The following is a 23,788-nucleotide window of genomic DNA, read 5'->3' as shown; positions in this document are numbered from 1 at the left end:
GCCGAGCCCGCCTGTGCCGCATACAACCAGTCTTTGCCCGGCCCGCGGGGGCTCAAGGCCCCTTAAGCAGTTCCCCGACCCGTGCTCTTTGGGTGCGGAGCGGGGCTTTCTGCTCCTTCTTGGTGGTATTTCCGAACTGTGCCCGCAAGGGTTGTTGATGGATGCGAGGGGCGCTCTCGTTGCTTGATCCGGCATGCCGTTCATGGATCCGCCTGCCCGCCATGGCGGGTGGGGGACCCATGGGCTTGCGTGGGGGTCGGTGCGGGGGCGTCCGCCTTGTTCGATCGGCAGTTCGCCTCGTTTCGGTCGGGGGGAAGAGCACGGTGTCAATCCGCATGAAGCCCGCATGTTTGCTAGGATCTTCGGATCGCAGGCAACGTTTGTGGCGCACCCTCTTGGAGGGCAGTGTGGTGACCTAACGTTCACTGCAACCCTTTGGGCTCTGCAGGGACGCCTTACGCTCGTAACCCGATTCGGGTAAGGCTCCTCCGTTAGGAGGGGAATATACCACCAATCTAGAGTTCCGGGTTGTGCTTGGTCGGCGGGCGTCTGGGCTCCGGCCCTCGCCCATCTACACTGCGTACAACCACTCTTTGCCCGGCCCGCGTGGGCTCAAGGCCCCACAGTAAAGTAGAGGCGTCCTGGCCTACACCCGTAAGGGAGTGGGAGAGGGGCGCCTTCTGCTTTGGTCCTGGCTGGATGTGGCTGCCGAGCGTTTGGACTTCGGTCCTCGCCCGTCTGTGCCGCATACAACCATTTAAACCGTCTCGGTGGGTTGTGTATGTCCCTCGGTATCCTTCGGAATCCCTGTGGTTCCGCATTTGGGGTGTCGCAGTGCCTAGGCACTTCGTCCCCTTGAATTCAGATTGGAATTGTCCTTCGGAATCCTTGTGATTCCGCTTTTGGGGTTCGCAGCACCTCTGAGCTTCGTCCCCCTGATTTCAGATGTAGAGTGATTTCCCCCCGTCCGGTCCATTTTGGGTCGGAGCCGGCTCTGTGCCGGGGTACCGCATACATTGCGGTCGCAACTGTGATTGCATTCTAAATAGATACATTGCGGTCGCAACTGTGATTGCATTCTAAATAGATACATTGCGGTCGCAACTGTGATTGCATTATAACCACACCCTAGTAATCACCACACCCTAGTAGCCTAGTGGACTACTACGCAGACTTGAAATGTTTGCTTTTCTTCGCTTCGCTGGTTCGTCTGCAAACATTTTACCATTTTACTCTTCCTTATAATACATGATATTAACACTGACACTGATGATTGGTTTTAGACTCCAAATACTACACTGTTGAACTGAACTGATGAGCTCGATGAGCTGTTGCATTTGAACTGAATTGGTGAGTTTGTTTGAAATGTTTGTTTGAAATGTTTGAAGTGTTTTGTTTGGTTTTGTTCATTTTGAAGTTTAAAACGTAAAAGATGATTTGACATTTGTAAATGCTGGTTTATGCTGTATGCTGTTGTAGATCAGCTACTTTAATTATTTTCATATTTTGATATATTTAATTTGGCCTCTTTTGTGTTCAGGCCCGGTTTTTTCCCCATAGTTCATGAAACCCCATGACGATGATGCTGAACACAATGGCGAGCTAGGTCCCAGAGCGATCCCATGTTTCTGTCCTACCTGGACGGTAGGATATCTCTGCTACACTCACACACACACTCCCCCCCCCCCCCCCCCATGACTGCTGCATACACTCAAAGAACTGCCTCACATTACCACCCCTCTGACCTTGAATGACATTGAACATTTGACTTTGGACAAACCACGACTGAGTTTATACTTTTGGGTTGAATTATGTTGTTTTATATCTGAATTCATTGTTTTACTTTTGTGTTTTTTCAATAATAATATTAAGCATAATTTTCAGTCTCTTGGTTCTTTGTTTTTCAATGCAAACTCCTTTCTACCATACGCCTACTTCTGACAGCAGTACTGGTCCAATCATATTCCCATATCCCTAACAGTATATGCTCTTGTATATGCTCGCAATAAACTGTATACTCACGGTAGAGAATGGTATCCGGGACCCCTTTGAAACTCTGTACAATGGATTCATGCGATACCTGGAACTTTGTATTTTTATATACTGGGGTTCGCAGCAACAAATACTTTGTTTTTATATATATATATATATATATATATATATATATATATATATATATATATATATAATTTCCCTAAAACCTTAATTACTCCTTGTTTTTGCATGTGTCCATCATCTCTATTTTTGCGTCTTGTTACATTTTTGGATTTACAAGGGTATTGCAAGCATTTCCTATGCTGTCTTGGTAACTTAAAGGGCATTTCGCTAATTTTCAATTAATTTGGGTACATTCTAAACTTCTCTAAAAAGGTTAAATATTAAACTGAACATTTTCATGAAGGGTATTCCTGCTAAAAACTAATTCTAAACTTTAACTAAAAGGTATTTTCTACATTTGGCTTTAAAAGCCTGGTCCTTTGATCTTGGGTTCACATTAATATATACATAGGCCTAATTATAAAATATAAAACTAAAAACATTCTTATGTGGATTAAATTAGAACCCATTTCTGTTCACATTTAATTCCATGAAATACGTTAGTGTTTAAAACATTTAATGTAACATTGAATTGCTTAAAATACATTTGCTTGTTTAAAATACTGTATTAAACAATTGTTGAAAGGAAAACTTGCTTGGAAAAGTGTTTAAAAAGAGTGCTGTCATTTGTTTGGCAATGTTTAACCTTTTTTTTCTGTCTTTAAGGTTCACACCCCAACTACATGATTAATGAACCAATCAACAAAATAGAGCCAACAGTTCAAAAGAAACAAAGTTGGAAAATAAAAAGTTGGAAATCTTGAGTTGTCGCTAGTCCTTTGGAGTTGAACAGGAAATTAACTTTGACAGTGCACAAAAAAAAGGACAGCTTTTCAAGCTTCAGTTATATTTAAATATCAATTGGGCTTTAATGTCAAAACGATGCCTATAGTATAAGCACATTAATTTGCTTCTGTGGAGGTCACATTACATTTCCACTGTTCTTAAAGGTCTATTTTCTACGTACCTAGTTTTTGCATGTAAAAAAAGTGGTATTGTGAAGTATGGTAGTTTCTATCTACGTATAAAAGAAATGCATGTAGTAGTCATTACTCATACGCATGAGTGACGGCTTTCGATGGTGACGTATATGTCGATCAGTGTCGGGTGGATTAAAGGAAATGCCTATGTATTTGTAAGTTGATTAGCGGTATACTGTGGTTACTTTCCGTATGCCCCGTTTGATGCGTATGTATCGTGCCAGCATATGCCAGAGTATAACTGGTATAACTAGCTCTCAATGATGATGTAATAAAGATGTGGATTAAAGGACCCAATGCCAGAGTGTAATTAGTTTCCGATGGTGACTTAAGGACGATATGTATTAGTGTCGGGAAGATTAAAGGTAATGCCCCCATGTATGTAATCTGACACCACTGCCATATCAAGCACAAGTACCTATAGTCATTACTCATACGCATGAGTGACGGCTTTCGATGGTGATTTTATATTAGATGAGAAATTATCATGGAAAAATCATATAGCATATATAAAAGCCAAGGTGGCAAAAAGTATTTTTATTTTGAACAAAGTAAAATATGATTTGGATACGAATTTATTGAGGATGTTGTATTGTACACTGGTTTTACCATATTTTATTTACTGTCTGGAAGTATGGGGCAACTCATTCAAGAGTAATATGACTCCCTTGATAATGTTACAAAAAAGAGCGTTAAGAATCATGTATAAAGAAGACTTCAGAGCACACACCAATAGGCTTTTTATGTTATCAGGTGTTTTAAAAATCATGGATTTGGTTGAATTACGTACATTATTGGTGGTGTTCAGAGCGAAAAACAGATCATTACCAATACAGTTACAGAAGTCATTTGTGTTTAGCTCAGAGGATGAGAACCATAGAAGAAGACATGATTTTAAACATCTGTTCGCCCGGACCACACTAAAACAAATGTGCACTTCTGTCACAGGTATAAAATTATGGAATTCACAAAACCAGGAGTTGAAGAGTTGTACAACAGTGTTTCAGTTTAAGAAAGTGTTTAAAAAGGAAAAAATGATAAAATATGAACGAGAAGGTTAGATAGGTGTTGTTTTGTTCCCTCAGCGTTGTTTTGTTTTGTTTTTGTTTGTTCTCTTGTTGAGCTCTATGTTATTTCGTCTTGTTGTTCTCTTTTTAGGGTGAGGGTGAGGGTTAGGGTTAGTTGTTAGTTGTTTTATTTTTTTTATTTTGATAGGGGCAGGTATAAATAAGATTTATCTTCTTCCTGCTCCTTTTCTTTTCAGTTTTGGAATATGTAAAAAAAGAAAAATATGTAAAATGAATATGTAAAAACCAAACTGAAATGAAATAAATAAATATGAAATGAAATGAAATATGTCGATCAGTGTCGGGTGTATTAAAGGAAATGCCTCTATGTATATGTAATTTGTAAGTTGATTAGCGGTATACTGTGGTTACTTTGCGCCCTGTTTGATGTGTTTGTATCGTAGCAGAATATGACGTCAGGGTATAACTGGTACAACTAGCTCTCAATGATGACATAATAAAGATGTGGATTAATTAAAGGACCCAATGCCAGGGTGTAATTGGTTTTCGATGGTGACATAATGACGATATGTTTTAGTGTCGGGAGGATTGAAGGTCATGCCCCTATGAATACATGTATGTAATCTGACACCACTGCCATATCAAGCACAAGTAGTCATGTCATACGCTGGCACGGCGCATACGCATCAAACATCGCCCTGGACGAAAACTATTACTTGCACACTCTTGCGCAAGTAAAGAGTAAAAGTGTCATATAGAGACTCAGACTAGCCGATGTCTGTAATATGAAGAACCATTATTCAGATGATTTAAGTTTGTGCAATGAATTTAAAAGGTGAAATACATAACAGTATTTTTGTATGTATTCATATGACTGCGGTGACACCAGCAATTTCAATTTGATGTGTGCTGCTAAAGGATGTCTCACCTGTGCCAGTAGAGATGTGCTGCGAATAGACGGGGCCCAAGGGGACTCTGCCCCATTGCCCTTAAAGGGCTCTGGTATATTATATGTGTGTGCGCGACATGTGCGAGCGTGTCCAGAACTAATCTTACAAACCACTGGACCGATCAATGCCAAATTTATTGTGTACTGTACACTGCCAGTAGGCAAACTTAGTACACATGGGTTGGATTTTCTGTATTTGCTGACTAAATCCATGCGTATGCTTTTGCTTATGATGATTTATCCATGCTCCTGATCAGACAATTAATAAATTCCTTGAAATGTAGGCTGCTGATATGTGTAATATTTACTTAAACAATTTAACAATTTATTTTAAAATATGTTAACCACATTAACCCTAGCATCCCTAATTTGGCTTAAAGCTAAGAAATAATGTGCATCTCAGGATCCACATATAAATGGCATGGCTTATCCCACTGTGACAGATAGCTGTGATAAATGTCATTCAACCCATATGTTTTATTCATGTCCACTCTTGCTTATAACCTCTGGAAAAATTACTTTGACACAATGTCCAAAATATTCACAACTGTCGAACAAAGGTTGATAGATTGCACAGTTCTTGCAAAAGTGGACATAATAGTATGACATCATGTGACATTTACATCGAGTACAAACAAGTTTAAATTAGAACAATACCTGTTGAGTGAAAACCACACCAAAGTACAGACACGTCATTTGTAATCTTGAATAACACGAGAATCCCAAAGGTCTCTGGCAGACATAAAGGGTTGAAAAGATGCCAGAGCCTATGCAATCTATGTAATGATAAGCGAGTTGTAAGTTGGAAACGAGTGTAAGAATACCACATTTTATAACCCACCCATCTACGTTAAAATTCATTTTATTGTTGAAATCTGAAAGTCAAATGTTATCTGTAAATTGGGTGCTTTTCTAGAAAATAAATCTTCAGCTGTTACCTGTTATAAGTAATAATGAATGCCATGCCTTTTGCACTGTCTGTCTGTATGTATTATGTATTGTATTGTATACTGTTTATTGTAGTTTATGAATCTGTGCTCCATAGCATGTGAATAGTCGTGAGTTAAATGGATGATAAAACTGTAGCCCCCCCCCCCATGACTGCTGCATACACTCAAAGAACTGCCTCACATTACCACTCCTCTGACCTTGAATGACATTGAACATTTGACTTTGGACAAACCACGACTGAGTTTATACTTTTGGGTTGAATTATGTTGTTTTATATCTGAATTCATTGTTTTACTTTTGTGTTTTTTCAATAATAATATTAAGCATAATTTTCAGTCTCTTGGTTCTTTGTTTTTCAATGCAAACTCCTTTCTACCATACGCCTACTTCTGACAGCAGTACTGGTCCAATCATATTCCCATATCCCTAACAGTATATGCTCTTGTATATGCTCGCAATAAACTGTATACTCACGGTAGAGAATGGTATCCGGGACCCCTTTGAAACTCTGTACAATGGATTCATGCGATACCTGGAACTTTGTATTTTTATATACTGGGGTTCGCAGCAACAAATACTTTGTTTATATATATATATATATATATATCCCTAAAACCTTAATTACTCCTTGTTTTTGCATGTGTCCATCATCTCTATTTTTGCGTCTTACATTTTTGGATTTACAAGGGTATTGCAAGCATTTCCTATGCTGTCTTGGTAACTTAAAGGGCATTTCGCTAATTTTCAATTAATTTGGGTACATTCTAAACTTCTCTAAAAAGGTTAAATATTAAACTGAACATTTTCATGAAGGGTATTCCTGCTAAAAACTAATTCTAAACTTTAACTAAAAGGTATTTTCTACATTTGGCTTTAAAAGCCTGGTCCTTTGATCTTGGGTTCACATTAATATATACATAGGCCTAATTATAAAATATAAAACTAAAAACATTCTTATGTGGATTAAATTAGAACCCATTTCTGTTCACATTTAATTCCATGAAATACGTTAGTGTTTAAAACATTTAATGTAACATTGAATTGCTTAAAATACATTTGCTTGTTTAAAATACTGTATTAAACAATTGTTGAAAGGAAAACTTGCTTGGAAAAGTGTTTAAAAAGAGTGCTGTCATTTGTTTGGCAATGTTTAACCTTTTTTTTCTGTCTTTAAGGTTCACAACCCAACTACATGATTAATGAACCAATCAACAAAATAGAGCCAACAGTTCAAAAGAAACAAAGTTGGAAAATAAAAAGTTGGAAATCTTGAGTTGTCTCTAGTCCTTTGGAGTTGAACAGGAAATGAACTTTGACAGTGCACAAAAAAGACAGCTTTTCAAGCTTCAGTTATATTTAAATATCAATTGGGCTTTAATGTCAAAACGATGCCTATAGTATAAGCACATTAATTTGCTTCTGTGGAGGTCACATTACATTTCCACTGTTCTTGAAGGTCTATTTTCTACGTACCTAGTTTTTGCATGTAAAAAAAGTGGTATTGTGAAGTATGGTAGTTTCTATCTATAAAAGAAATGCATGTAGTAGTCATTACTCATACGCATGAGTGACGGCTTTCGATGGTGACGTATATGTCGATCAGTGTCGGGTGGATTAAAGGAAATGCCTCTATGTATTTGTAAGTTGATTAGCGGTATACTGTGGTTACTTTCCGTATGCCCCGTTTGATGCGTATGTATCGTGCCAGCATATGCCAGAGTATAACTGGTATAACTAGCTCTCAATGATGATGTAATAAAGATGTGGATTAAAGGACCCAATGCCAGAGTGTAATTAGTTTCCGATGGTGACTTAAGGACGATATGTATTAGTGTCGGGAAGATTAAAGGTAATGCCCCCATGTATGTATGTAATCTGACACCACTGCCATATCAAGCACAAGTACCTATAGTCATTACTCATACGCATGAGTGACGGCTTTCGATGGTGATTTATATGTCGATCAGTGTCTGGTGTATTAAAGGAAATGCCTCTATGTATATGTAATTTGTAAGTTGATTAGCGGTATACTGTGGTTACTTTGCGCCCTGTTTGATGTGTTTGTATCGTAGCAGAATATGACGTCAGGGTATAACTGGTACAACTAGCTCTCAATGATGACATAATAAAGATGTGGATTAATTAAAGGACCCAATGCCAGGGTGTAATTGGTTTTCGATGGTGACGTAATGACGATATGTTTTAGTGTCGGGAGGATTGAAGGTCATGCCCCTATGAATACATGTATGTAATCTGACACCACTGCCATATCAAGCACAAGTAGTCATGTCATACGCTGGCACGGCGCATACGCATCAAACATCGCCCTGGACGAAAACTATTACTTGCACACTCTTGCGCAAGTAAAGAGTAAAAGTGTCATATAGAGACTCAGACTAGCCGATGTCTGTAATATGAAGAACCATTATTCAGATGATTTAAGTTTGTGCAATGAATTTAAAAGGTGAAATACATAACAGTATTTTTGTATGTATTCATATGACTGCGGTGACACCAGCAATGTCAATTTGATGTGTGCTGCTAAAGGATGTCTCACCTGTGCCAGTAGAGATGTGCTGCGAATAGACGGGGCCCAAGGGGACTCTGCCCCATTGCCCTTAAAGGGCTCTGGTATATTATATGTGTGTGCGCGACATGTGCGAGCGTGTCCAGAACTAATCTTACAAACCACTGGACCGATCAATGCCAAATTTATTGTGTACTGTACACTGCCAGTAGGCAAACTTAGTACACATGGGTTGGATTTTCTGTATTTGCTGACTAAATCCATGCGTATGCTTTTGCTTATGATGATTTATCCATGCTCCTGATCAGACAATTAATAAATTCCTTGAAATGTAGACTGCTGATATGTGTAATATTTACTTAAACAATTTAACAATTTATTTTAAAATATGTTAACCACATTAACCCTAGCATCCCTAATTTGGCTTAAAGCTAAGAAATAATGTGCATCTCAGGATCCACATATAAATGGCATGGCTTATCCCACTGTGACAGATAGCTGTGATAAATGTCATTCAACCCATATGTTTTATTCATGTCCACTCTTGCTTATAACCTCTGGAAAAATTACTTTGACACAATGTCCAAAATATTCACAACTGTCGAACAAAGGTTGATAGATTGCACAGTTCTTGCAAAAGTGGACATAATAGTATGACATCATGTGACATTTACATCGAGTACAAACAAGTTTAAATTAGAACAATACCTGTTGAGTGAAAACCACACCAAAGTACAGACACGTCATTTGTAATCTTGAATAACACGAGAATCCCAAAGGTCTCTGGCAGACATAAAGGGTTGAAAAGATGCCAGAGCCTATGCAATCTATGTAATGATAAGCGAGTTGTAAGTTGGAAACGAGTGTAAGAATACCACATTTTATAACCCACCCATCTACGTTAAAATTCATTTTATTGTTGAAATCTGAAAGTCAAATGTTATCTGTAAATTGGGTGCTTTTCTAGAAAATAAATCTTCAGCTGTTACCTGTTATAAGTAATAATGAATGCCATGCCTTTTGCAATGTCTGTCTGTATGTATTATGTATTGTATTGTATACTGTTTATTGTAGTTTATGAATCTGTGCTCCATAGCATGTGAATAGTCGTGAGTTAAATGGATGATAAAACTGTAGCCTAGATCACAAACCATGCCACACAGGAAGTGTAAGCCTACAGGAAATATATAATCTTTGAATGCCATTAAAGTGCATCCTTCCAACCTGTCCTTAAAGATACTGCTGAATTGGTCTGAACAACTGAACACTGATTACATTACTTTCAAGAAAACAAAAAAATCTAACTAAATCAGACCATTAATTGTACTGTATGAAGCAAGCTGTACCAATAGTAGCCTATTGATCATTCATTGAGGGAGGCTTGTTAGATATTATTTTATATTCATAGGATAGCCTAAAATTGGACAAATGGCATGTTATTAGCCCTATGGTATATTTTCACATAGGACAACACAATAGAAAATTATGTGAATTGTGAACCATCAGATTCTGTGACTTACAACTTTCTTCAAACAAATTTAAACACATTTGCCTCTACTATTTGAGCCCGGACTGAGTTAAACATGCAAAGACAATGGTGGATAGGCGATACACTATAAAATGATACACATTTCGAACTTAGTTCACTTCAATGAACCCCTTGATTGGTTTTACTGTAGGCCTAAGTCGGCTAAGTGTCGTGTTCGGTGTTCCCACGAACCATGCAGGGAAATGCCTTGGTTTATGTGGAACACTAGAGACCGCCAGTGAGCCGTGTCATTTACGCATCTCCGGGCAAACGTGAGTGGTGAGTAAATGCGCCTCCGAGCCTAGGTTGCATGTTGTTTACCGTGGCGTGGACACGCATATACACCGACACATGCACGCACACACACACACACACACACACACACACACACACACACACGCACACGCACGCACACACACACACACACACACACACACACAGTCTCACACACACACACACACACACACAGTCAAGTTGATCAATCAGTTCCTCATCCAAACTTTTGAGATGAAAAGCTCCGTAAATGGATCAAATAGCAAGGCACTTAATCAGACGACACGACACACATTTGGAAGGGGGTAAACAGCATAGTAAGATTCAACGTGGAAAACGGTCTGTTTTGATGCGTGGACTGTGGGGGCGTTTTTAGGGAAACTCTGCTTTCAGCTCAGCTGTGCCCCATCACCTAAATGACGGCTGGCTGTTGTGAATCACTCCAACCTGTCGCATCCAATCCATCACAACAATTAAAACGCGAAGCGCGTTGTTCGTTCTCATTTATTTATTCACGCGGTCTACACTGTTCCTACTACCGGTATTTAAACATTACTCTGTCAACGTGACCACATTTTCTCTGGATGTGCTTGGTAGTAGTAGCCTGAGCTACGCGTTCCTCCAGTCACCAGACAGCGTCTGGGTCTTAAGGAAGTGATTGGCATTATTATTTACAATTATAGCAATTTTCTGACGAGGAATTTTATGAAGTTGTGTTCTGTGTGACAGTGCTGTGTGACTATTCAGACAATATTCAATCTGAACAGTGTGATGGCGATCGGGAACCTTTGGGGAAATGGACAACATTGAAGGCGCACGGATTCACATCTCCAGCTGCGAGTAGGGCTATATACCTAATACCTCCTACCGACTTCTTCACGTCACCCCGCCCGCCTGTCGTCCCTCCCAGCAACCTTTATTGCGACTATATCCATCCCTTTAAGCGGTTGTGAGCTAAATGCATGCACACTCCAACAACATCATCTCTACACAGACCGATACGGAGAGGACCGGACGCACAAGTCAACGCGCGTTCGGGCGCGCCAGCCAGCTGAGCAGAGCACGGCAATAAACGGCAAGAACTACGAATCCAAATTGGAATAAAGAGTGTAACTTAAAAACTCATAGGAAGCACGCGCTTTTTAAATAAATGCACACACGAAAAGAAGAGACATGCATCTGAACAGCGAGGAAGATAACAGCAAAGGTGAGTGGGAGATTTCATACCAATTGTCTTCGGTGAATAATAAGAAATCAATTTCTATCTATAATCTCGATTTAGTTTACAGCTGTCGCGTTTGGCTGCAAAACGTCCTTGAATGTGATGTGACAATTGGGCTCAATTAATGATGCTTCATCATGCTTGGGTCATTCCAACAAACAATCTGTCATAATTGCTAATTTTACTATTGTCTACAGGCCCATCACTCACCGGTGTTAAAATTGGCGATTTTGTAATATCATACGCTCACAAAGGATGGGACATATAAACGTGCTAAATGGTGTGGTATTTTGATTTAGTGTGGCGTGGCAGGAGACGGTGCTGTGAACGACACTTGGCACTTGTTGTGCTCTATTGTGGCTCAACAGACGCACGGACGCGGTTTTCGCATGAGGTGACCTGGGTTGAAACGCACAAGGTCATCCATTCTCCCAGCATATACCCACGAGGGAGTAGTCGGCCGTGTGTTGTGTCTTCACGTGTACGAGGTCCGTGCAAGTGTGTTCACGCGCGCCCATTTGTGTTGACGCCGCACCTAATAGCCTAGACATGCCACGATCGGCATCCTCCATAGTGGATGGATCATGGATGGAAAGGAAAGGGTTTGGTGATCGGAGTCGGACGATTGTTGGGAGGGGGAAACTGCTCCACCTAGGAGGCAATAATCTGTTGCTTTTTTGCGTAGCGGGAGGTTGTTGTGCTATCGAATGGTACTGACCAGACACCTGATGCTGGAGGTCTGCCTGAATCATGTCCTTATATAAAGTAGCCTTTAAAATGCTACCTGGCGATGTAAGCTATCTATTGTGTGTCATGATGCAAAGCATGAGGACAATGTGTCGTGAGTTTTGTGCCCGCGATTCTATGGGCTATATAATCTATAATAGCCTACACATGGATGACCACAACATTTGCGTGATGCACTTGAACATTTTAGGTTATTGTGGAACAGTAAAGCGTAAACTTTTCTAATATTTTCTCCATTGTCTTTAACATCATCATTAGGCTATAGCCTATTGTGGGTGACATTGTGGATTTGAATGACAGTGACGTCTGAAACATAGGCAGCTCTGGTCCATAGCATATAGAACTCTTTCTGTATGGACCAGAGCTACAGGCCTAATAACCCATTGGACCGAATCTCAGTCTTAATAGTTCATACCCAAAAATGACTTTACTTCTATTGTTTACTCACCCACCCTGTGATGACTTGAATAGAATGAAGAATTTAAATACTTGATGAATAATTGAGGCCAAGAAATGTCTTCACCAATGCGTTTGTAAAGGTGTCTAGTAACATCTCACAAAGACTGCATCAATTTCCCCAGGAAATCTGTGACAGCTGATGAAAGTTGGGGTACCATTAATAACCTCATGCATGCAGGCAAAATGTACACATTGTGATTTAAGTAGCATGTGAGGCAGGTGAAACTAAGTAAACTAGGGGGTTTTCATGATACTGAACACTCCTTGGTCTAAAAACGTCCATAGCCGTCATAATGTGATGACCTGGAAAAGTGGCTATGACCACCAATTCCCAATTACACTATGGCAGTGAGTGAGGGAAGTGTGAGGGGAATCATACCACCAGAAACCATACACTGTCATATTCACAAAATCCAGCATGCAGTCATAGTAGCAAACCTGCACTAGACCCCACTACAAGCCTACACCTGTGACCAACCACCTGTATGACTATCAATATGGCCCACCCAGACAATCACACCTGTGTGAAGTGAGGGGTGCTCTTATCAGAGTACAACATGCCGCAAATTCTCCATTCATTGTCAATGGGAATTTAATCATTGTGTTGGACGAAAATAGCCGACTTGCTTGCCCTTATCATTCATCATCATGACATAACGTTTCGATTTGCTCAGACACATATGACGTAAAGTCTCAATTCATTGCCAATGGCATTTAGTGTTTGTGTTAGGACAAATCTCTATAGCTGTATATAGGAGTGGCTAGCCCCCCTAAATAAATCATACTTGTGTGAAGTGAGGGGAGCTCTTATCATAGGCCTACATCATCATACATCACATTCCGTGCTCAGCCAATCAAATCGTCACAAATGTGGTACACACAAAGCTGGGCATATACAAGCCCTCTTTGGCCTTAATCATATTGGTTTGCACAATAAATAAATCGTAACAAACAAAATAACAAAAACATCAGGGGCACAGAGCTACTCCAATAAAACAAAATAATAATATTGATACATACTGATACAGGCAGGGCAACAGCATCGGTGCACAATGCACATTGATACGACATAAAACTGGTGTGTTTTCCCCAACCCACAGGCCAATCAGAAGCCACAGGTCGATTTCACCCGTTTACATGCCCCACTTGGAGATACAGTAGGACTCTATCCAGACTGAGTAGCGAAGTAACAAAACAATCACTGAATGCAGCAAATCGGGTTGTAACCCAGGCTACTAAATTGTCTCATGCACGAGTGACGCACATGCCCAGGCGCTCTGAGCCCTGAGATCCCATTGAACCCCACAGGCATTCCCCCTGGGGCATTCTTCACTCGTTCTGTACCTATAACTTTGTACTTAACTGTACATGTCCCAGTTTGAACCGGAAGTGAATACAAAATATATGTATATGTAATATAAACTTTGGTCCATTATTTCTCCACTTTTATAATACCAATTGGTATTGTATTTTATATAATCATTGATTAGTCACCTTTACAACAAGGTATAGATTGTAAAGATCAGGCGTTCGTGGAATGAGCAACACAGCTAAACGTGTGGGTAGCGCCTCCAAAAGATTTGCCAAAATAGCAAGTGCTTGGTATTCAACCCTTGCTTTGAGTTGCTTAGTGGATTGGATGATTGCACTCTCCCACAGTAATAAGGGGGGAAAAAAACATTTTTACACTTTATACGTTTTACACTCAATGTTATGGAACTCTGTAGCGGGTGGAAGATCCAAAAGCAGCTGAAACTGCAGCTTGGAACCATGCTGGTCACCAAACCTAGCCACATTTTGCTGTGGGATGGCATCCCATTCCAAGTTTTCCCCTTATTACTGTGGGAGAGTGCAATCATCCAATACACTAAGCAACTCATAGCAAAGGGTTGAATACCAACCATTGTTTTTTTGGGAGGGGCTACCCACACGTTTAGCTGTGTTGCTCATTCCACGAACGCCCATTCCTTAGTCTATATCTCGTTGTAATGATTAAAATTATATAAAATATAAATAAATAATGGATCAAAGTTAAGTTTCCGAACTTTTGTTGCTGAGTTTATATCAAGACAGTGATGAAACGAAAATTCTCCTTGTATTCCACTCATCATAGGGTTATTTTTTGTATAAACTACTCCCAGAGAATCCGCTCAGGTTAAAGTGGCACCATACATTATTCCATGTCAATTTTCTCTGATAAGCAATGCCATACTAGAGTATAAAGTTGCAATAATTAAAATCCAACATGATATGTACAGTAGATTTAAGTTATTAAACCCCAACACAGTCTGAAATACTAAAACAGAAAGTAAAATAGACATTACCAAACAGACCTCCTGGAAACAGGGTCAGGGGGCACCTAATTCAGTTTGCTATTTCATTTCTCACCACAGTCGGAGGGTTGTCTTTATTTTTACTTCTGTGGACAGCACATTCGTTGCCCGAATACCTGTTGCAAAAAAAAAAGCAAAAGCCAAAGTACTAGCCTATCATTCACATTGAAGATGTCACAACAAAGAAACCACCATGACACCTTCAAATTGAATGTTTTGTAAGACTTCAGGGCCAAGTGCTCCATCACACAATCCTAATATGGGCCCTCCAACTCTGCAGGAAGAAATCCAAAACAATACTTCCATTAGAAGCTCTGTCTTAAGAGACATCTCAGTGGTGGACATTAAGAAATACAGTAGACAAGGTCACAGTTCTTGACCCCACAAACCATGAGCCCGGTCCATTTGCCGTGAAACTTGTAGTATGAACTTATACACACAAATGCTATCATTAGCAATTGATTGATTGTCCCCCCTCATATCATGAATGTCTGTCTTAACCATTTTTGTACTGTATAAGCTGGAGTGTTTATTTATTTATTTTTCAAGCTGTATGTGAGATCTGTTATGCCCTCAGATCCCTGTCTACACCCCAAATCCCTAATGGTCTCATTTCCAGATATAGTTTCACAACAAGGGACAAGAGATGAGTCACCATCTGCTACTGTGTACGTGTGGGCGTGTGCGTGTGTCTGTCCCCTTTTGGGCTGGGGACACCCTTCATTACCTGACTCCGCCAGATTGCGGCAGTATTGAGTTCACAAGTTCCCTCCTCCTGGCTGGATCTGGTCTCTCTCAAGCAGAAACGATAAACCGGAAGCAGCGGGACAAAAATTATGATATCTCCATAATAATTTTGAGTTGTAGTCTTGTTAGGTTAGGTTGTGTTTACATTTGCACTGTGGCAGCAGTGAAGCAGATGACTTCAATAAGTGTGTGTGTGTGTGTGTGTGTGTGTGTGTGTGTGTGTGTGTGTGTGTGTGTGTGTGTGTGTGTGTGTGTGTGTCAGACAGGCAGACAGAAGACTGAGTGTAGTCATTTGGTACGTTTGAGATGGATTGATGTATTTATATACATGCAGGCAGCATGGACACTTATAAAATGTACAGATTTAAGGTTCTACAGATTGTAGATTGCTACAGTATGTTCTATTTACACACACTGTACATCCACAACTATACTTCCAAATTGGGAAGTAGACGTACTAAACAGAATGTCTAGAAATAGTCAGACGAATATGTATGTGTCAGATCAGGGTATGAATATTATGAGGCCCACAGAACAGTCCGGGATTGGACACTTTCTTTCTACACTGCCAGTGAACTGTCACATTGATTTAGCCCAATTTGAAAGGAAGGAATCAAGGAAAGTGTGTGCATGTGTACCTACGTACGTACGTACGTACGTACGTATGTACGTGCGTGCATGTACAGTATGTTTGTGTACAGTACAGTTGTGCGCGCGTGCATGTGCACCCCTCGGGGTATGTGTAAGCTTATACACAAGTGTCTATTCTCTTACATAACTGTAGCTCAGTGGAGATGATGCTCAGTGGAGATGTGCTCAGAGTATCTCATACAAGCAAGCTAGACTCTGTGCTTAAGTCACTCTTCTAATCATTGTTTCCTCTCTCCTCTCTTTGACCTACTTGTCTTTTTGAGCGGTGTCTCCGCTCCAATACGCAGCTACTGTATGTGTGTCTGTCTGTCTGTCCCATATGCATGTCTGAGCACGGACAGCTGACTGGTCTGGAACTCCCCCCCCCCCCCCCCCCGGACCCCCACACGGAGTTGCACCACTTACTTCACACGGGTGTGATTTTTCCTTCCTTGTCGAGTTGTCATCTTGTCATCACAGCAGAGTTATGGAAGGTTTAAAGTCACAGACATTGACAGGCATAAAAATGAACACAATAAATATGCTATACATCCTATACACCGAATGAAAGCCCTGAATGTGTACTTTTACGAGGAAAACAGTACACATTGATCCCATCTACAGTTTGTCAGAAATTGGTTATTGAATGCAGCTTGCGCCCACCAGAGAACTAACTTCAGAGAAGACATGGACCTGAACTCCTCAAGATTCACAAAATAAGGCCTATAGCGACATATAAATACTATATACCGTATGAAACAGAAGACTCTCTGCTTTCATAAGAAAAAAAACTTCTACTGTAATAAAAATCACACCCCTGTGAAGTGAGTGGTGCAACTCTGTCCCATATTCTGTTCTCTACTTATTCAATACAGCTCGCTATATACGGACTGAGGCAGAAAGTAATGTAAACCTCTTTATTACAGTTTGGTCTGTAAACTTCTACTGTAATAATAAAAATCACACCCCTGTGAAGTGAGTGGTGCAACTCTGTCCCATATTCTGTTCTCTACTTATTCGATACAGCTCGCTATATACGGACTGAGGAAGAAAGTCATGTAAACCTCTTTATTACAGTTTGGTCTGTGGTGCTGCTGTAGTAAAAGCCTCCTGCTGGTTGTTCCTTTATGTTTTACTTGTTGTAGAAGCAGCCAATCAAGGAAGAGCAAATGTCTGCTGAAGGTTCGACAGAGTAACAACTACCAGCTGTGTGGGTTGAAAATTAGGACTGGCAAAAACAATGGAGGATATAAACAGGGGAAAATGTACTGGAGAAAGAAGCAGAGGCAATAAGGGAGGGACAGCAGGAGTCTACAGTGCGCTTTGAGTATTGGTCTCCCTGAAGTGAGTAATTTTGAAGAGGGAACAAGAGAGAGGAAGAGATGCACAGTAGCATTAATCAGTCAGCTCATTGAAGCAACACAGGACTCCAGAGGCTCAACATGGATAAAGTGGCATAACGCTTTATATTGCGGCCCATTATACAGTAGGTCAGGAGCCCATCTCCTGTTTCTGTGGCATGAGGCAGCTTGATGTGCAAGACAAATCCTCCCACCACAGGCATGACACTACTATGTCGCAGGGACTTAACGCCAAAGCAGGGTGCAGGGAGGTATTGTGTAACATTTGTATAATCATTGGTAGCAAAATAGCACATCTACATCAGCGTTTGTAGGTAGGCTATTGTTCCTACTTTCGTGACAGTTTGTAGTGTGATAAAATAGGGCATTAATTGGATGGTGGAAGGCAAACATTTGTGAACCACTTATTGATGTTATACCAATTGTTTATCCTGGACACCACAGTGAAGGCTGACATTGTCCCAAATCACAACATGAGACACACACACACACACACACACACGGTACACACCCCTTCACACAGGAAAGGGAGGGCTCACCACCAACCTGTGTAATGCAGCAACTGCGCACCAACTTAGAGTTTCACCCAAGGGAGGTGGAAAGGGTGTTCAAGAGAACAAACCCTCATAAGGCCCCGGTCCCTGACAACATTGGTGGGCACCAGTGTTGGGTATCGTTACTTTCTAAAATAACTTTGATAGGTTACTGGATTACTGATATAATCCCATTACGTTACAAGATTACCTTCGGAGAAAAGTAACTTGTTAGATAATTTTTGCGTTCAAAATTAAAACCCCACCCAACACACATGTTGACAACGGAATGTAAACAAAGTCGTGTGTGTGTCTGCTGTATCACACCAAAAGTGGTATTTAAAACAAAACGAGTGTTGTTGAAAGTTACGCCTATAGACTCATCCGCGGAGCCGTGCCCTGTAGGCCAGCTGTATGCAATCAATGCTGCGGTGTCAAGCTACGCTTAATGTGGCAGCTATGATTGCGCCCAGAGCAGACTGCACAGATTATGGGACATGAAGACAGGGACTTTAAGCAGTTAACCTGGCCAGAGTTGAACTAATTTGACTGAGCTCGGTGTGATGACGCACTTGCTGTGCATCGTGTTAATCGATGCCATACAGGATATTTCAGCCATCCCCACAGGCACACAGAGTGATCCTCTGTCATAACAGGTAGTTTGATCTGATCTCATATCTGGGTGGTGATTGGTGACGACTAGTGATTATACAATACCTGTAAGCAGTTTTCACCCCCACCCCCATTCACAAGTTATACGAGTTAATTGATTCTAGAACAGCTTCCCTCCCAATACATGAGTTACATTTAATTGTTTAATTCACGTTTTTAATGTGTTAAGACTTCCCGGGTTTCCATCAGACATAGTGGGATAGGTGACGTCATCGGAAAAACATCCGTTTCACTGGCATGCAAAGTGTTCTGGGAATTTGATCAATGCTCGCAACGGGAGCGTTCCTCCATTCTGTCATTGTCATTGCCACTTTGGATTGGATTTTCATGAAAAGGAACGATTATGTCGGTGCAGTCATTCTTCAAAGGTTGGTGAAATCCAGGCAGTGAACGTAGCATTGCGATTTAATTAATTCCGCAGTCAAACTGTTAAGTGTAGGTTTCTGGTGCTGTACAGAAATGGTAACCTGACTCTGCCAGATGGTGGCAGTAGTGAGTTCCTCCTCCTGCTTCCCATATAGTCTCTCTCGGGCAGAGACGATAATATCGTCTCTATATTATACTCCGATCAAATGCTGATCAACGTGAGACTGGTGACATTGAAGTTGTGCTACAGCTCAAATGTAAACACAACCTAACAAGACTACAACTCAAACTTATTATGGAGATATCAGATTTTTGTCCCGCTGCTTCGGGTTCATCGTTTCTGCTTGAGAGAGACCAGATGCAGGCAGGAGGGAACTTATGAACTCAATACTGCCGCAATCTGGCGGAGTCAGGTTACAGAAATGGAGAACTTTGAAGGAAAACATTGTGGTCTCCGTCTGTCCCCTGCTATTAAGCCTGGTACATAGAGGCCATGTGGGACTCAGAGGAGCTTTCAGGATGAATAAGTACTGTTCTCCTATTCAGAACTACAGATATGCATCAATAGAATACTCATACGCTACTGATAAACTGCATAACAATAACTACTAGTGGTAGTTATCTAGTAGTTTTCTACTATAGATGGACAGGAATGGATTGAAGGATAGATGGATGGACAGACAAATGGACGGATGGATTGAAGAATGGATGGACGGATGGCTAAATAGAGGAAATGGTCAAGAAAAGGACAATTACATAAAAGGTAATTTGTACGCCACGTCAAGACTGATGGCAGAGGAAACAGGATATTATTGGAATAGATAGCAGCATCCCAGCCAGGAACAGATGGAGGGACATATCTACCCACAGACAGGCACCTGCTGCCAATACAAGACTGACAGTGGCCACACACACACACACACACACACACACACACATTTGAATTATTTTATTTGGATCTGCACAAGTGGCGTATACAGAATAGACCCAAACACTGGTCAGAATAAGGTTATACATTACATGGTCCAACCAAGCTGCTGCACATGCTTAACACACAGAGGGAAAAGAAGAGAAAGGGAAAAAAAATAAAAATAAATAATATATATATATATATATATATATATATATATAGCACATTGTTTACATACTATATACTATTATACTTGATACTACGTAGACAGGATGTTTGTTTTGGGTTTTTTTAAGCCACCTAGGGATAAATGAAACAACGCCTTCTCCAGACAGACAGACTGCCCATAGTAGCTGAGACAGAACAGTATTTAGCCAGCTTTTTTGCATTTGTTTTTAGCAATCCACCCAATTGCAAACCCCTGAGCACAAGTTTATGGACATGGCCCAGACTTCCAAATACAAGGACAATAAGTTGACAGTTATATCCCAAGGCCATAATACGTTCCACCAGAAGCTGATATTTCATAAGTTTGGATGTAAAACAAGTGTCCATATACAAATCAAATGGGCAGCCTATTTCAAATATAGTGACAGTTTTTCTAATTTCATTGATGAACACAATATCTGGGGTATTTGGAATATTTTGTAGTGAATTGACATTGCGTGTCATTGTGATCAAACCAGTCTATTTTTACAGTGCTGTGTTTATACATTCTTGTTGTCCTGTCCTGTACTCCTCTGATCTTGTCTGAGACCAGGTCCACCAGACGGTCATGTCTGGCAATGTACAGTCCTTTATAGTGGCTGCAACCATTTAAGATGTGTGCGACTGTATCTTTGTCATGTGGGTCGTGTGCTGATGGGTACCAGGTTGCCAAGTTGAACTTGGTCGGCAACACCTGTAACCGGGCTTTAATAGTGAAAATGAGAATGTCCTCACCTATGGTGTTATTTGACAGTATAGAGTGTGATAATGTGTGACACACACACACACACACACACACACACATCCAGAGTCTTGGACTTGTAAAAGTACTGTAAGTGCCCAAAGAGAGTGCGGCAACACTTTCTCTCTCTCTCTTTCTCAATGTTCCACCTTTCTGCCATCACTCTCTCCATTACCTTCACTTAAATAAAGCAATAAGCCACAAGAGGTCTCAGGTTACCAGGTATTTCATAATGGCTGAGAGGTGTAGTGAGACACGACGTGAAGCGGCGTGTCTCCGACCCTTTCAGACACTCGCTCTGGTGGGCGAGCCACACTTCCTTGTTTTTACCTAGGAAAATTAAAGAGGAATGTGCACAGGGGCGTGCGGGAGGTTTGCACATGCTCAGTGTAAACAGGAACTGCGATGGAGTGTTCCAGCAGAGGTGCTGGAACCACTAAGCGGACACCGTAACCACAAAAAAACGAAACCCAAAATAATAGTGTTAAATTGAACAGTAATTAAAATTTTACCCATACTTTTATAATGGACCCCTGCTGGGAGGTTGTCCTCAGTGCCGAGAAGCGAGACTGACTTGTGTCATCAGTTATTTTACCTCAGATCCCAGACTTGCTTTCTCAGAAGCAGAAGCTGTGAACATCAAGAAGTCCTCATCCAGGTGATCATCTCATGTAAGATTAATCAGGACTTCTGTTCAAATAATCTGTAGTCAATACCCTGCATAGTGAACTTCTGTATGTCCTGCAGTACTACAGCTTACCTCAACAAGTACACTGTCTTTGACTCTGCTGTCCGCCTGTCCCTAGGTTTGTCGGACACTAATGCATCTTATTCACGGCAGCCATATTGACATAAATAATAACTTATTTGTATCACACCTTCCATAAATAAAATGTAGCCCAAAGCAGAGGTTGCGCTAAGATTTTAAACGGCCAGTCCCAATGTCCAGCATGATAAAAATAACGGTCATACATGTTTTGCATGCATTAATGACAAGCAGGTACGTATTCTGTGTAAATGCAGCCCAACACTATATTTTGGATTGAAGTATTTGAACAAGCAATATACACATTTTATATAGCAGGGTCATCTTGCACAGATTAATTCAAATTAATTACATTACGATTTGCGCATTGAGCGAGCAGCATGCATCATGGTTTCTCACAGTATGTCCTTATATACAAACAAACTGCGCCAAAAAGGAGAAATCCACACCAAAACACACGAATCAGCCTATAATCCTGTAATACATGTTGGCATTGAATTGACTTATAGCTAAGCCCCTCCACAAACTGCTATGGTTTTCGTATATGATAAAACGTTGTAGAAATGTCAGGCACATATTTTTCCAGTGCATATGCCTTGTTGACGGATTTGGAAGAGATTCTGAAGGTCCCTATTTTGGCAATATAGGTGGAAACGTTTGCTTAATCTTTTTTGTGGCTATTTTCACTATTTTGAAAGTGGTTAACACCTTGAGGGCCCGGGCCTATTTAAGCCATTAATAAAATGTGCCCATCGTCAGCAAGCGCTTCTAGGCTTGCTGACGATAGATCAGTTTTCATAGCACTAATTTGACGGAGATTATCAATCTCCGTCTCGGGCACATGACCGTGCACTTGACGGTGATTTACGTCATGGGCCCCGATGGTGTGTTAATTACTGTATCATAACATTACCTTACTGTACTATTTAGGTCAATATAGCAAAGAGGGAGGACAGTGTTTGACCAAAGTGTGGACACTGTCACTCTGTCTGAGAGTTTGAGCCGCCTGCGGGTCAATGTCAGCTGCCACTCTTGTGCTGCTACGAGGAGCTTAACTGACAGTCTCAGCTGGCACTACTCATCCACTGTGACTAAAGTAATGGATGTCATGGTGGTTCGATGGACCTGCCGTGGATGCTGTGCTCATAGACCTGCTGGTTGTGGCTTCTAGGCAATGGCCGCACTGTGCTGAGGATGCACTCCGGTGTCCTCCCGAGGCACAGGCAGTGGACATGGCAGTGTCTCAGAGCCGGCCGGCCCAACATCTGAGCATTTGGCAAGCTTTTTATAGTAATGCGTTTAATGATATAATAATTAATGAACTTTATTTATATTGCACTTAACCACTACTGGCATCCAGCACCCCAACAATGTAATCAAAATGTTATCTTTACCACATTAAGTCTAGCTTTCCTATTTTTCCAAATGTCACAATTTGTCTTTTTATTCGAAAATATCTGATCACAATAAGCTCACAATGCGTCACATTGTGACGCATTGGGAGCTTGTAGATCAGCTTTTTTTTTTTTTTTTTGTACAAAGAAGTATGTAGGGCTTAAGCGATACATAATATATTCCCTTCTGTTTGTTTATTTTTGAGGGGTTCCCTCCAATACATGGCTTTTGACGATTACATCGTATGGCAGCCAAGTCTATGGGAGTTTTAATGTTTGTGCATGGCACTTATGATGTAAATAGTTTGCAAGCCAAGTCTATGGACTTTTTATTTGTTTAGGGCACTAAATTATGACGTAAGACAC

At 40.8% G+C, this 23,788-nt stretch overlaps 1 protein-coding gene across 1 annotated transcript in view; it reads left to right on the top strand.

Annotated features, from left to right (window-relative positions):
• Window positions 1-11,506: 11,506 nt before the first annotated feature.
• The window catches only part of syt7b (synaptotagmin VIIb), a gene marked incomplete at its 5' end in the record, with an annotated part of 94,040 nt that continues 81,758 nt past the window's right edge, over window positions 11,507-23,788 (top strand). Inside the window, one exon of the mRNA XM_080761324.1 lies at window positions 11,507-11,540. Coding sequence (XP_080617450.1) covers window positions 11,507-11,540 — 34 coding nt within the window. The remainder of the gene's footprint in view (window positions 11,541-23,788) is intronic.

This window comes from Protomyctophum bolini (genome assembly GCF_963924005.1).
Source record: "Protomyctophum bolini genome assembly, chromosome: 1".
Lineage (NCBI taxonomy): Eukaryota > Metazoa > Chordata > Actinopteri > Myctophiformes > Myctophidae > Protomyctophum > Protomyctophum bolini.
The sequence above is the reverse complement of the archived record's forward strand: the minus strand, read 5'-3'. Positions and strand labels throughout refer to the sequence as shown.